Source organism: Camelus ferus, chromosome 5 (assembly GCF_009834535.1).
Source record: "Camelus ferus isolate YT-003-E chromosome 5, BCGSAC_Cfer_1.0, whole genome shotgun sequence".
NCBI classification, from domain to species: domain Eukaryota; kingdom Metazoa; phylum Chordata; class Mammalia; order Artiodactyla; family Camelidae; genus Camelus; species Camelus ferus.
The window spans coordinates 63,776,901-63,790,190 of NC_045700.1; the positions used below are offsets into that span (position 1 = coordinate 63,776,901).

The 13,290-nt window shown below is 34.9% G+C and overlaps 1 protein-coding gene across 1 annotated transcript in view; it reads right to left on the reverse strand.

The window, feature by feature from the left end:
• The window catches only part of CPS1 (carbamoyl-phosphate synthase 1), a 124,109-nt gene extending 111,236 nt beyond the window's left edge, over positions 1 to 12,873 (reverse strand). Inside the window, 1 exon segment of the mRNA XM_032479946.1 lies at positions 12,591 to 12,873. Within this exon segment, the coding sequence (XP_032335837.1) occupies positions 12,591 to 12,716 (126 nt within the window). The 5' untranslated portion in view covers positions 12,717 to 12,873.
• Between the last annotated feature and the right edge of the window lie 417 nt (positions 12,874 to 13,290).

A 13,290-nucleotide genomic window follows, 5' to 3' on the forward strand; every position in this document is an offset into this window, starting at 1 on the left:
AAACCTGTTCTCAGTTGCACATCAAAGTGGGAAGTCTGCAGCTTGGGAGCAAATGCATTTGACTCAGAGAATGGAGTTCTAAGAAGCCCATTTGGTTACAGATCTAGGCCCTGTTTTCCAAATAGCTTGAACGGTAGTAAAGCTGATATTCATATTTCTCTCTATTTGAGTACTATGTCTTGTTTCTCAACTCATTCTAAATTTAGAGGTTGAGGAAGGGGTGTGATTGATTATCACTCTTAAAATCCTACCATTAGTAGAAAGAGAGCAAATACTGATTGGTTGAATGAATGGATGAATGAATGAATGAATGAATGGCTATTAGGTGGCAAAGATGCTGCATAATTCTTCTTTTGTTTCTCTGAGACACAGCTGGCTTGCAAATTACACTCCTGCTTTGGTCCAGTTGTATTTTAACTATTCCTCTTAGGCTTTGTTCACAAATGTGAGGAGCAATGGGCAATTTATAGCTGTATTTAATTCCATGTGATTTATTTTCTGGGAAACTAGTTAAGGAAATAAAGAACACCTGGTTCAACAATATGCCCTCTTCCACATTCCACCAAATAGAGATGTGAGTGAGCACAGCAATTCCTTTTTTAAAGCTATTACATCATCATTAAGCTTTGTTCACACTTTAGTCAAATTAATTTAGTCAGATAATCTACTATTTAGCAGAGCACTGTTAAATTATTAAATGATGAATTCAGTGAAAGAGGAAAAGTTACAACAGAAAAAATAAAAGCATATATACTCTCTTATCCTATATGCTTCTTCCCCATTTCTTTTAATACTGAAAACATTAAGCATTTATTTTTTTTCACTTCATACTTGATATAATATTTACTTTTTACCACATTTTAAAAATAATTTAATCATTTTATTTTTGATTGAACTCTTTTTCTAAAACACAGATTTCCAATTCAATATTTTTCTAGTAGTGGTTAGTCTTACAAATCTTTCAAATCCAAACATATTAATTCTAATAGTAAGATATTAGTTTCAGTTTCTCTCCCTTTGGCATCTTTTCCTAACATCTCTTGGGAGTAAAATTTTCAAATCACATCTAGGCCTACAGGCTAGGTAATAAAGTTACTTAGATAATTATTAATCTAATTAAAAATAATTCCAATGGTGATGGGAATGCAAAATGATGGAAAACAGTATGTAGATTTCTCAAAAAATTTAAAATTGGAACTACTATTTGATCCAGCAATCTTACCTCTGGATATTTATCCAAAGAATTGAAATCAGGATCTCAAATAGATATTAGCACTCCAATGTTCATCACAGAAATATTCACAAAATAGCCAAAATATGAAAACAACCTAAATGTCTATCAGTGGATGAATAGATAAAGAAAATTTGGCATATATATGCCATAGAATATTATTCAGCCTTAAAAAAGGAAGGAAACCCTGCCATATATGACAACATAAATGAACCCTGAGGACATTATGCTAAGTGAAATAAGCCAGTCACAAAAGGACAAATACTGCATTATTTCATCTATATGAGGTATCTAAAATAGTCAAACCCATAGAATCAGAGAGAATTGTAGTTGCCAGGGACTAGGAGTAGGGGGTAATGAGGAGCTGCTAATCAATGGACATAAAATTTCAGTTGTTCAGGATAAGTAAGTTCTAGTGATTTGCTGTACCACATTGTCCCTGTAGTTAACATGACTGTATTGTACACTTAAGAACTTGTTAAGAGGGTAGATTGCATGTTAAGTGCTCTTACCACAATAAAATAAAATTCTATTATCTTATGTTAATAGAAATCTAGTCTTCCATCATTGGGCAAAATAAATAAAGCTGTATTCAGCATATATAACCCAACCATTCCCTTTTCTCCCTTTATTTTTCATCTAAAATGCCCATCACATGCTAGTAGAGAATTTGTTTGTTTGATACAGTCTCATACTTATAATATTCCATTTCTATACTAAATTCACAAATAGTTTACAACTAATAATTTATCCATTTTTATCGCCACCTAACAAAACTGAGGCTGCTATATTTCTATTATTGTTGTTGAGGTTTACACATAATGCTGACACATGCTTGGCACTCAATAAATATTTATATAATTAATTTTGAGAAGAGTAAAGATAGCATGTATACTTCTGTTTTTTCTCTAGTTTGACTTCATATGTTAAAGCACCTGCCATTTTGTTTTATTTTATTTTTAAATTCTGGAATAATCCTTATTTTGGGGGGGAAAAAAGCATTAACATTTCTTAAGCATGCCTTATAGAAGTAGACTGACCTGTGACTGTCCTATTTCTACCCTTTGGCATTGCTTTAATGAGACCCTTTAAGACATAAACCAAATTGCATGCCATTACCTATGCTTATGAAAGTCTACATGCAGTTGCACAAATAAACTGTGTATATAGATTTAAGTGACAAATTTCTACTGTTCTGAGAACAGTATCTTATTTTAGAAGGAATTAGGAAGTTATGTTGGAAAAATATGCCTTGGGAGCAGATTGCTCTCACTGAAAACTCTACTTTGGCTCTGTCCCTAAAACATCATCAATAATAGTTACCACGAATGTGCTAGGCACTGTCTCTCAAGCTAATGAGGGACTTTCTCCTCTAATCCTCACAAAACAAAACAAAACACCGAATTAGGTAAAATTAAGCCCTCCATTTTGGAGTAAAGCTAACGGAGGCTTAGTGTAGTCAAGATCATCCCACTAGTAAGTGGAGAAGTAGCTGTTTATGAACCTAATCAATGGGACTGGAACCCACAACGCTTCACCACGCTACTACAGCCCCTCCCTTGGAGCTGTCGTGTAGAACACTGCAGCATAAACTGAGTTATATACTACCCATTTTCTTTTTCTAAGCTTACTTCCATTTCTGCTTTCCAGTTTTTTTTTTTTTGAATGGGGATAATTCAGTCACAAATTGCGCTTAAATTTACTTGTAAGAACTTTAATTCAAAACTACCACCAGGTAAGCTCCAACATGCCCAGGTCAAACAAGAATTACCCATCTGTAAATCTGTAAATTGTCAGAGCAAAATATCAAGTAATTAATTATAACCTATACTCTAAAGAGAACCAGAAGGTTTTGAGAACTCTCCACACTGGCTCCAGGCCCTTGAGTTCCCAAGCTTTCCAGACTGTTAGGACCAAAGTTGCTATGGACATGGAGATGGTCTTCTCAGTTCCCTTCCAGGAAGGACTGCACCCTGCTGCAAGGAGTGAGGTCAGTAGACAGCCACAAGCTATCAATTCCTTCAGAGTCTACCTCGGCTGCAGAGAACTGCCCGGCCCTCCCTGGAGTAGCCCACACCCATACCAGATGGCTGCTCCAGGCTGGGATGTAAAGATTTGGGCCCAACACTCTGATGTACAGGAGCTTTCTATCAGGTTGACCGAGGCTTTGTCAAACCTGCATCACAATATACTTCATCTCTGCCTAATCCTGCTTCCTGAACTTTCCCTCCACTGAAGTTATCTCTAATAAATATCCAACTCCCTAAACACCATCTCAGTGTCTACATTTAGAGAACTCAACTCAAGACAGACACATAAACCAAGTAAGTCTGGATAAGAATCCAAAGGTTTTGGAGAGCCTCAAGAAAGGAAGTTTTGCTATTTATTGGGATTCTAACTTGGAAACTACTAGATGCATGTAGAACATTGCAGGACATGTGGATGGTTTCCTTTCTTCATGTATTCCTATAACATAGGAACTATTCTAAACTTTGAATGAATTTAGCACAGCACATAAATGTTAGCCAAGGTCCTTAGTCAAAGCTAATGGTACCTCAAGTTGTTAAATGTTCAAGAGTAGACATTCACCTTGTGGGGAGGCAATAAGCACAAGTTCAGTTTGCAGTTACTTAAATAAAATTCACAAACACACACACACACACACAGATTTCTCTATACCTTCTAAAAGCCTCTTGATTGACCTTGAAGCAATGTTTAAATTGTATCTGTAATTACTGACATTTTCTGTACCTCTTCAGAATTATATTTTTCTCCTATTCATGTAGTTATGTTTGCAAAACATACAAACCAGCCTCCACTTCTCCAAAAAAAAAAAAAAAAAAAAAAAAAAAGAGGCCTAGGATTTATAAACAATATGGATAGCAAGGAAAATACATTAAAACTAGTTTATATTCATAGTTTGACTTCGTTTAGCCTCGAGCATACAAACATTGTGGATCTGGGAGCCAATCAGGTTATAAAATAAGTAGTCAAAAATTGCATTTCTTAATGACTTTAACTGAGTTTGAAGATTAAAGTTTGAAATTAGTAACCTCTATGTCCCAGCAATACTGTTACTTTTATCTGCAAATTTATAGGAGAAACATGATAGGACTGTAGGCTTTTTCCACACATAATGTTTAAATGGGCTAAAACTGAATTTTCTTGTGTATATGCAATTACTCTGTTTTATCTTTTCTTTTACAATTTTATTTTTCTCTAAATTAAGCTGAATTACATAAATATCTATATGGTCCCTATTCTTATATTACTTAAAAATTAGGAATTTTTAAACAAACTTGGCAATCTTTGGATACTGTACTTTCTCATGTTTGTAAAGCCTTGGGATTCTTTCACAAATTCTAAGAAATTTTTGATGAAAATGCATTTTTTGTAAGGAAGATTGCATTTAAGTAGAAATTCCAATAAATTCTCTATTTACTTGTTGGTCTATCAGCTACAGATGTTGCTACTACTGTTTACCGTATAAAAAAATATTTTATTTTTTAATGATGTTACAAAAACATGATACTGCAAGTAGATCTGAAATTTTTCCTAAACATATCTCTTCAGGGTTTTTAATTTTTCCTTAAAATTGAAATTCATTGTAAACCAACATTTACAGGTCTATTTTAATTTCATAAGATGATCAATTAGCTTTACGGGAAGACACATAAATGACCAGAATTTTACACTCTAATACTCTCAGTTTGAGATCAAGTTTTAAAAGGTAGCTGTTTCAAACCATTTTCCAGGATAAGAACAATGCAACAATGATTAATGGGAGTCACACAGCTAAACTCCCCTTCAAAAACTTTGAAAATGTGTCCCTGGTGCTATGCTCAGCTGATTTAGAAGGCTTAGTCTTAAGAAGTAACAGTCAAATACGAACAGAATTAATAATTTAACCTATAAAAGTTTTGAAACAGAGAAGTGTTTATTATTGTTGTTAGGTTTTCCTTTGCGTAGTAACAGAGTGTTATCTTATTAAAACTCATCTACCTGTTCTGTTATCGTTCCACATCCCAGCATCATTCTGAACTAACTTTGAGAATACTGATCCTTTACTTTGAACCAGTTATCTTTGGATTCTTTTGTTCAAATAAGTCAAAAGAAGACTTTCCTGCCATCAAAAATTGCTTATGGTGAATACCCACCAGATTAGATTTTTGTATATGTGGAGCTTACAGGACTATATGAGAAAAAAAATTTCGAAAATTGAAAAACAGCATGTTTTGTTACAAACACATGACAATATTTTGGTTGAAATGGAAGAAATATGGCATAAGAGCATTGCCCTAAAACATTGTATTCGTAGAATTACTAACAGCCATAAAAAGCAGGAATCCTCACTGATTCTTTGATTTAAACAACCTGTTTTCAAAATGGAATCAAAAAGTGTAGGAAAGAAAAAGAAAAGAAAAATCCAATTATTTTGTGTTGAGATAAAGTACAGTACATAAATGGACTCAAGTAAGAAATAAAATCACACCAGGAGAAACTATTTAGAGCATTCGGAAGCCAATTTAAACAACTATGGCTTCAGATACACATATAAGCACACAAACAAAATGCCAAATTAAAAAGATCCATATGATGTTTAAGGCATAATTAAAATTCTACCCACATTTGCTACATGCATATTCACTTTGTGTGCAGAAACAGATATCCACGTGTCCTTGTGTTCACTACAGCACTTACACAGCTGTGAAATGGGAAGAACAGCATTGTTTCTTCCCCCAGGTGTGAGAATTCACCAGCGAAATGTTCTGGATGCAAAGCCTCAAGCTAATTTAGCAGTAAGTTCCATAAAAGATTTGAATATAAAACATCATAGCTACAATAATCCCCTTAAGCTAGTAGTGGAAATGAAAATTATTTACTTTGGGAATCTGACTTTATTGCTGTTAAATCATTTGTCTACGTAAATTATTTGCACATCAGAAAAAGAAGAAGCCTCATGTGTCTATTTGCATTTTCACCAAGGCCTAAAGCTATATAATATATTTGATTTCTTGTTTACCTGAGGTTTCCTTGCTATTAGTTCATGTCGGTACTCATCCTCTTAAGAAATAAAATAAACCTGAACCGAGCTTTAGAAGGCAGGACACTTAAAGCCAGAATTTATTTTTGTTTATTATTATATAGATAACATGGTAAAAAGTTAAAATCTTGAAGTGCTCTTTATTGGTAAATGAAATCTTATTTTTCATTCTTGGAGTTAATACTTTCAAAATGTGGATACTTAAAATTCAGAATTACAGCACAATTTGTTATGCCTATAATATTTAATGAGACTTCTCTGAAGTTACAATGCCTAACACTTCAGGATTTCAAAGTACTGTAACAGCAGTAATCAATTAAGCCTTACAACATCTTTAGTTAATAGCCTTACAACATCCTAAGTTCATATTAAGTCATCTGCCTTTGGTTAAACATAAGCCAGTGTTGGAGGAAAAAAAATTACAAGGTTAATTTACTTGAATACTTCTATATTCTAGACTTTTTTTTAAAAAATGAGCCAAATTCACTAAATTTGAGTCAGATTACTTAATTTTTATTCTAGTTATGTTTCTTATTATAAATAAAATATAGTTTCAGAAAAATTCCACCCCAAGATACACTTCTAAAGTGTACGTTTATTAACAAGTACTTAATGGGCATATGCTATGAGGTAAATTGTTCTGAATCTAGGAGAGATCTTTAATATTGTAAGCTAAATTTTTACTTTATGGTTATACATTTTTATGTTCTTATATTTAGTTTTACATCATAGAAAAAAAATTATTTAGTAAAATTCTTAGTGATACAGCAACTCTATTGATTCATTTGTAAGAACCTCACGTTAGCCAATGACCTCCCTATGAAATTTAAAAGATCAGTATTTACTAAGTTGAAAAAAGGGAAAGAATAGAGGAGCCTTGAAAATAGTTTCATGACTTGAATTCATTTAGAGCAGATGAAGAAAATCAGGTGTAAGCTGGGATTCCTAGGATCCTGGAGCAGTCCAACACCAAGTCTGAGCCTGGCCCATGTAGCTTTCTTCAGTCCTCAGTCATTGTAGAGACCCTAGGAAATATTGGTCACATCAAGGGCATTCAGTCTTGCATAGCAAATTCCTGAAGCCATGAAGTGAGCTCTGGTATGACCATTGCCCAGGAGATATTAGAAACTCTCTACTACAACCTCCAACCTTTGGTACAAGTCAGGAATATGAAGAAAGTCTAGTGAAGATGTAAGAGCAGAAAAATGTTCTCTGTTTCCACAGCAGTAGGATCTAAATTTACCTTTAAACTATAAGTAAGTCCAGCTAAGCAGTGTCAAATAGAAACACAAGCCGCCACCAGCAGAAGAGGAATGCATGAGACCAAGACCAGCACCAGTTCCTTTGGCATTTCCCAGCCAGAATTCTTAGCTTCCGACCCAGGGCTGGGACTAGGGTGAAGCGAGTGAGCTGCCCCGGGCACAGCGTCAAAAGAAGCACGCCATGGCCTGGTAGTGAGAGCCTCCTTCCATGTTGTACCCTAGGTGTCTCATTCCCCTACCCTAGTCTAGGTCCTGTTCAACTGCAGCTTTTTCAAGTGTTTCACGACAAGAAGCTCAAAACGTCAAGACATTGTTGGTGACAAACGTACAAGTCTATACTTTTAAAAAAGAGGGTTATAAAAGGTAGAGTACATAAACAAAAGTGCTCGAGAGAGAGACCACCTCCCAGTTAATGAAATATCGTCCACCAAAAATACGTAAAGTTGTTAATAATCCAAACTGATTCTGCAACAACTCATTGGGGATTGGAACACAATTTATCATTTCAAAGATCTGGATTATCATGGATGAAACCCAGCTCTGAAATGCATCTATATGTAGTAAAAGTCTAATACAATAATTATTCTTGAGAATGTGTAATAAACCTCTCCCTGCCCCACCTCTAATATGTACAAAGAGGTTTCAACGTAATAGTGAACTCTACGTCCTGTGAATGTCTTTAAAGCTACTACAATATAACTAATGATTCTAATTGTGGGAATTTTTGAAGCTGCTAATTTCTAATCAAATGACAATAGTCCTCAAGGCTGAGCTAACAGCTACTTCTGTGTTGGAATCAGAATACAATACCTCACAAAATTAAAGCCCTTCAAAGGGAGTAATGATTCCTGGGGCTTATCGCATCTGAAGTGCCAGAGAGAAGGACACTTGGACTGTTAGGTTCCTGGCTTAATTGTAACACAGGTCACCATCTTTAAAAATAAATGGATTAATGTTAGAAGCAGCACTTACTGAATCCTTTTCTATTCGTAGGGAACTTAACCTTTTCAACTTAATACCTTTGATTTCTAAATTCATTTGCAAGTAAAAATAAAACTATTTAGTCTTGGTGACTTTCCAAGACTTGTGCACTCAAGAATTTTTTTTTTAATTTGTAAGTTTCCTGCAGTCAGACTATCCACTTATTCATTTATTTCCACTTATTATTCTCCCTATACACTCCCAGGATAGAAGCTTCATGTTTATTTGTTAAATAAATAGATAGATAGATAAATAGATAGATACATAGATACATAGATACATAGATATTAGGATGTATATTCTGACTTTCAGAACTGAATTCTTAGTGTAAAAAAAAAAAAACAAAAAGATGCTTTGCAACATAGTCCTTGAGTCTAATTCATTATCAGCAATATCTTCCTAGAGATAGATTTGATATTAAAGCAAAGGTTAAAAAATCATCATTATAAATATTTGAGAATTTTTATCAGATATCTTGTCATTGTAATAATTTGTAGTCCATGAAAGCATGAAGAGACTCTGATCTCTCTATTAAGTCCTTCTACTAAAAGGTACAGAAGAGAATATTTTTCAAGCACCCAGTTTTTGCTTTTAAAGTATTTTAGAGATTTCTAAGCACTTATCATGTATGATGGTCACACAATTCTTGGCATAAATCAAGAATTGTTTTCATGCTACAGATGATAAAATTTAGATTCAAAGAGAATATGTGACTTGGTCAAGTTTAGAGCACTGACAAATGTATAAGAGAGGTTAGAATCTAGCTGTTTTTATTCCTGTACAGTGTGTTTTCCACTGCACAACTATAGCTGGCTGAATGTAGTAATGAGCACTGAACATTTTCAGTACTAATAAAGAAAGATTGCGGCCTCTAAAACTTTCATAGTTTATGAGGGTTGATTATACCCTTGATATCAAATTCCTTTAACATGTAAAGTACCTTGAAGTTCTTTCTCTTCCTTACAAGCTAAATACAGCTGTGTCTATTGGCAAGGTACACTCTATATAAATATTAGCTACAAACAAATACCTGAGGAAGGGCCAAAATACCTGAGGAAGGGCCACATAAGAGTTCAAGTGCGTCACTGCTGTCGTCAAACCCACTCTTTGTCCATTGCCAAGGGGAGAAGAAAGTGACCTCCAATTACATTGAAAAGTCAACCAATCTGCAGTGCAATGCTTAGAGATCCAAATACAGGTAACTTCCATGATCCATTTACTATCTATAACTGGCTATAATACTAATAACCTTTAGTGACTGTTCTCACTGCCCTTTGCTGATCATATGTATCTATATCTTCATGACTGTAACTATCTTTAAAGTAGGGTGCCCTTATAAAAAAGAGTAAGTTTAAATATATCTTTCTAAGAGAGTTGAGTTTTAAAAGTGAAGGCATGGTATGGAGATTTCTTTAAAAACTAAAAATAGAGTTATCATGTGATGCAGCAATCCTGCTCCTGGGCATATATCCGGAAAAGACGAAAACTCTAATTAGAAAAGATACATGCACCCCGATGTTCATAGCAGCACAATTAACAATAGCCAAGATATGGAAACAGCCTAAATGTCCATCGACAGATGACTGGATAAAGACAATGTGATATACACAGAGAATGGAATACTACTTATCCATAAAAAAGAATAAAATAATGCCACTTGCAGCAACATGGATGACCTAGAGATCATCATACTAAGTGAAATAAGTCAGAGGAAGGCAAATCTCATATATCACTTATATGTAGAATCTAAAAAACGAGACAAAGGAACTTATTATAAAACAGAAACAGACTCACAGACATAGAAAATAAACTTATGATTTCCAAAAAGAAGGGGAGGAGGAGAGGGATAAATTAGGAGTTTGGCATTAGCAGGTACAAACTACTACATACACATACTACATAGATAAACAACAAGGTCCTACTGTGTAGCACAGGAAACTATATTCAATAGCTTGTAATACCTATAATGAAAAAGAATACATATATAAGTACAACTGACTCACCAATCTGTACACCAGAAACTAACATGACATTATAAATCAACTATACTTCATGAAAAAAAAAAGGGCATGAAAAATAGTAGATAGAGGGCTGTATCAAAATAAGTGAATAATAACACACGTTCTTTCAGACTGCTGTATAGAATTTTAATTCACTATTATGAAGTTCAAGAACTTGTATTTTTCATGCCTGGCATTCCTCCAAAACTTTGGCCAGAAATGATTGATTGTGAGTAATGGCTTTTACACTATGAAATGATGGCTTATTTCTCCTACAAATTTGTCATTCTTAGCTGTGAACTTTGGCAGACCCTTAAAACAGATCTGCCACCATGAGCTGGAAGAACTACTTTCACAGTGGTCCATCCACATAATTAAGCCATTTTGTTGTAGTTGTGGTTGTAGAGAGTGCTAACTACAACAGTGGAGAATTGGCTTCTAATCTCAGTCACATCTATGCCACTTTAAGTAGTCGCTCAGTTTCTCCGTCTCTGGTGTCTGACTGAGATACACCTAACCCTGTCTACCTGTTTTTGTGAGATGAAAAAGCTATTCCACGGGACACAACTTTGAAGCCTCAGAAGACCCTTCTAGCGTTAGGTAATATTATTTTCATCGCTATCTATTCTCTCTGAAGTGACATATGAGTACCCTTGAGATATTACTAGCACTAAACTGAAACCAAATATTCACCCTCATAGATGTAGTCACTGTATCTTTGATGATGGCTTAGAACATATCTCCTTTCTGGCTCTCTTGTTTCAATTCAACTGAATCCAAGAAAATTGTTGTTCCTGGTCTTCTTAACTTAAAATGATAGTTTCTTATACTTTCTCCTGAGAGATCTCTCCTCTCTCTCTCTCTTTTTTTCTTTTTCTCTCTCCCCTCACTTTAACTCCTCCTTCATATCTCCTTTCTCTTTCTGTCTCTCTCTTTCTTCCTTTTTTTTTTTTTAACTCCTGTTTCTTTCCCACTCCTGTCAGTGGAGGTCACAAAAATCTATGGGCATTGCTTCGCCCTGCAGATATCATTCGGGCTAAAATCATTGAATCCTCACTTGAGCACCCCAAGCAATAGAAGCTGGGAGAGAGTATCTGAAGGATTTTTGATCAACCCACTGAGCACACAAAGTACAAGCAGAACACACAAAACTATTAGGACCTATCATTACATCAATGGATAGAGGTTGGTTGGTTGTTTTTTTTTTCTTAACTTCACTTTTTTGCAGCTCTTACTACTACTATAGAAGCAATATATTTAAACCTACTGTGATTACTTAAATTTTATATTCACTAAAGACAATTTTCATTGGCAAAGTTCTCTTGGAGTAATTTTGGACTTCTCTGGTAATAAATGCCTTCATAAAGGTATCGGAAGGAACAGCAGTTCCTACTGGAATTTCATAACTCAGTGGTGGGGGCAGGGGGGAGAGCACTCAATGTTCTCTTCCTGGACCTGCTCCTTAGTGAATAAATACACTTGGAGAGAAAGAATTATCAGCTGCTAATTGCCTCAGTGTCTTAATCTGCAAACTAAAAATTATAAATTTGTCCTTTTCAAAGAAGGGCTAAGAGGAAAAAGGAAAAAGCAAAGGCAGTGTCTATATGATGATGTGCAAATATCAAAATTATGGAGAGATTTTCCTTCCAAAATTTTTTTCCCAGAAGACTTTACAGTGAGCCAACACAGAACAGGGGCTTAACACAGTATCTACTGTGATATGGGTCACGCACATATAAGCAAGTCCATGTTTGAATGCAAACTGTGAACAACAGTGTCTGGGCACAGTCTGAGCCCTAATGCCTTTAAAAATATTTGTTTTTAGATAGAATATTTACATTTTACATATTCACAGGGATAGTGACCTGTCTTTACATTAAGTGAAAATCGTCATAATTTTACTCAGAACAGATAAAAATGAGCATTTGCTAAATCTACAGGTTTTCTAGCAAGGCAAATATTAATAAGTTAGCAGTTCAGAACTATGTTTTTGCTTTGTGAGTGACACCTTTGCTTCATCCTAAACTACACCCATACAATTTTATTGGGAACAATGAAAATGGGAATATTACCTTGACAGAAAGGAGCCTGATGCCAGGTCTTGAGAATTTCCATTGATGATACGCAGTCACATTGGTTAAGCTGAAACCTGTCTTCAGTGTCTTCACCACTTTACAGACTGTCAAAATCCTCGTCATTTTGAAGATGTTGATTTATGACTAAAATTAAATCAAATTACATATATTTTTAGGAGAATTTTGTTATAAAATGTTTTAATTAATGTGGAAGAAAGCTGGGGGAGGTGGGTGCAGCCAGGTGTTTAAGGCTGACTGCACAGTGATCTTTGAATTTCCATTCATTCTGTCATTAAATGTCTTCAGCCACAACTCCTCCTTCTCTTAAGCCCTCCCCCCAAGGTAATGTCCACAGATGTTCTGTGGACATGTAATACAAATTGCAACACACCAAACACTACCTTCTCCTGCTGAAATAATGCTAGTGCTGTGGAAAACCACTCATCTGTCAAAGGAATTGCTTATGCAGCTGAATAGACTGACCTAGACAGAATGGACAATCTCAGGAATATCACTTACCCTAAAGGGTAGCAACTTTCTAACAATGCAAAGGGTCAAAGGTTTTTGCTTGTATTCAGTGTGATGCTTGCTTTGCCTTGAAAGACCTTTTGAATTCTCAAAGAAACTGAAGACTAGACCTGCCAATTTCTGCTTGGAAAAAGATCATGGAAATCACACAGAGTAAAAAGGACCCCAG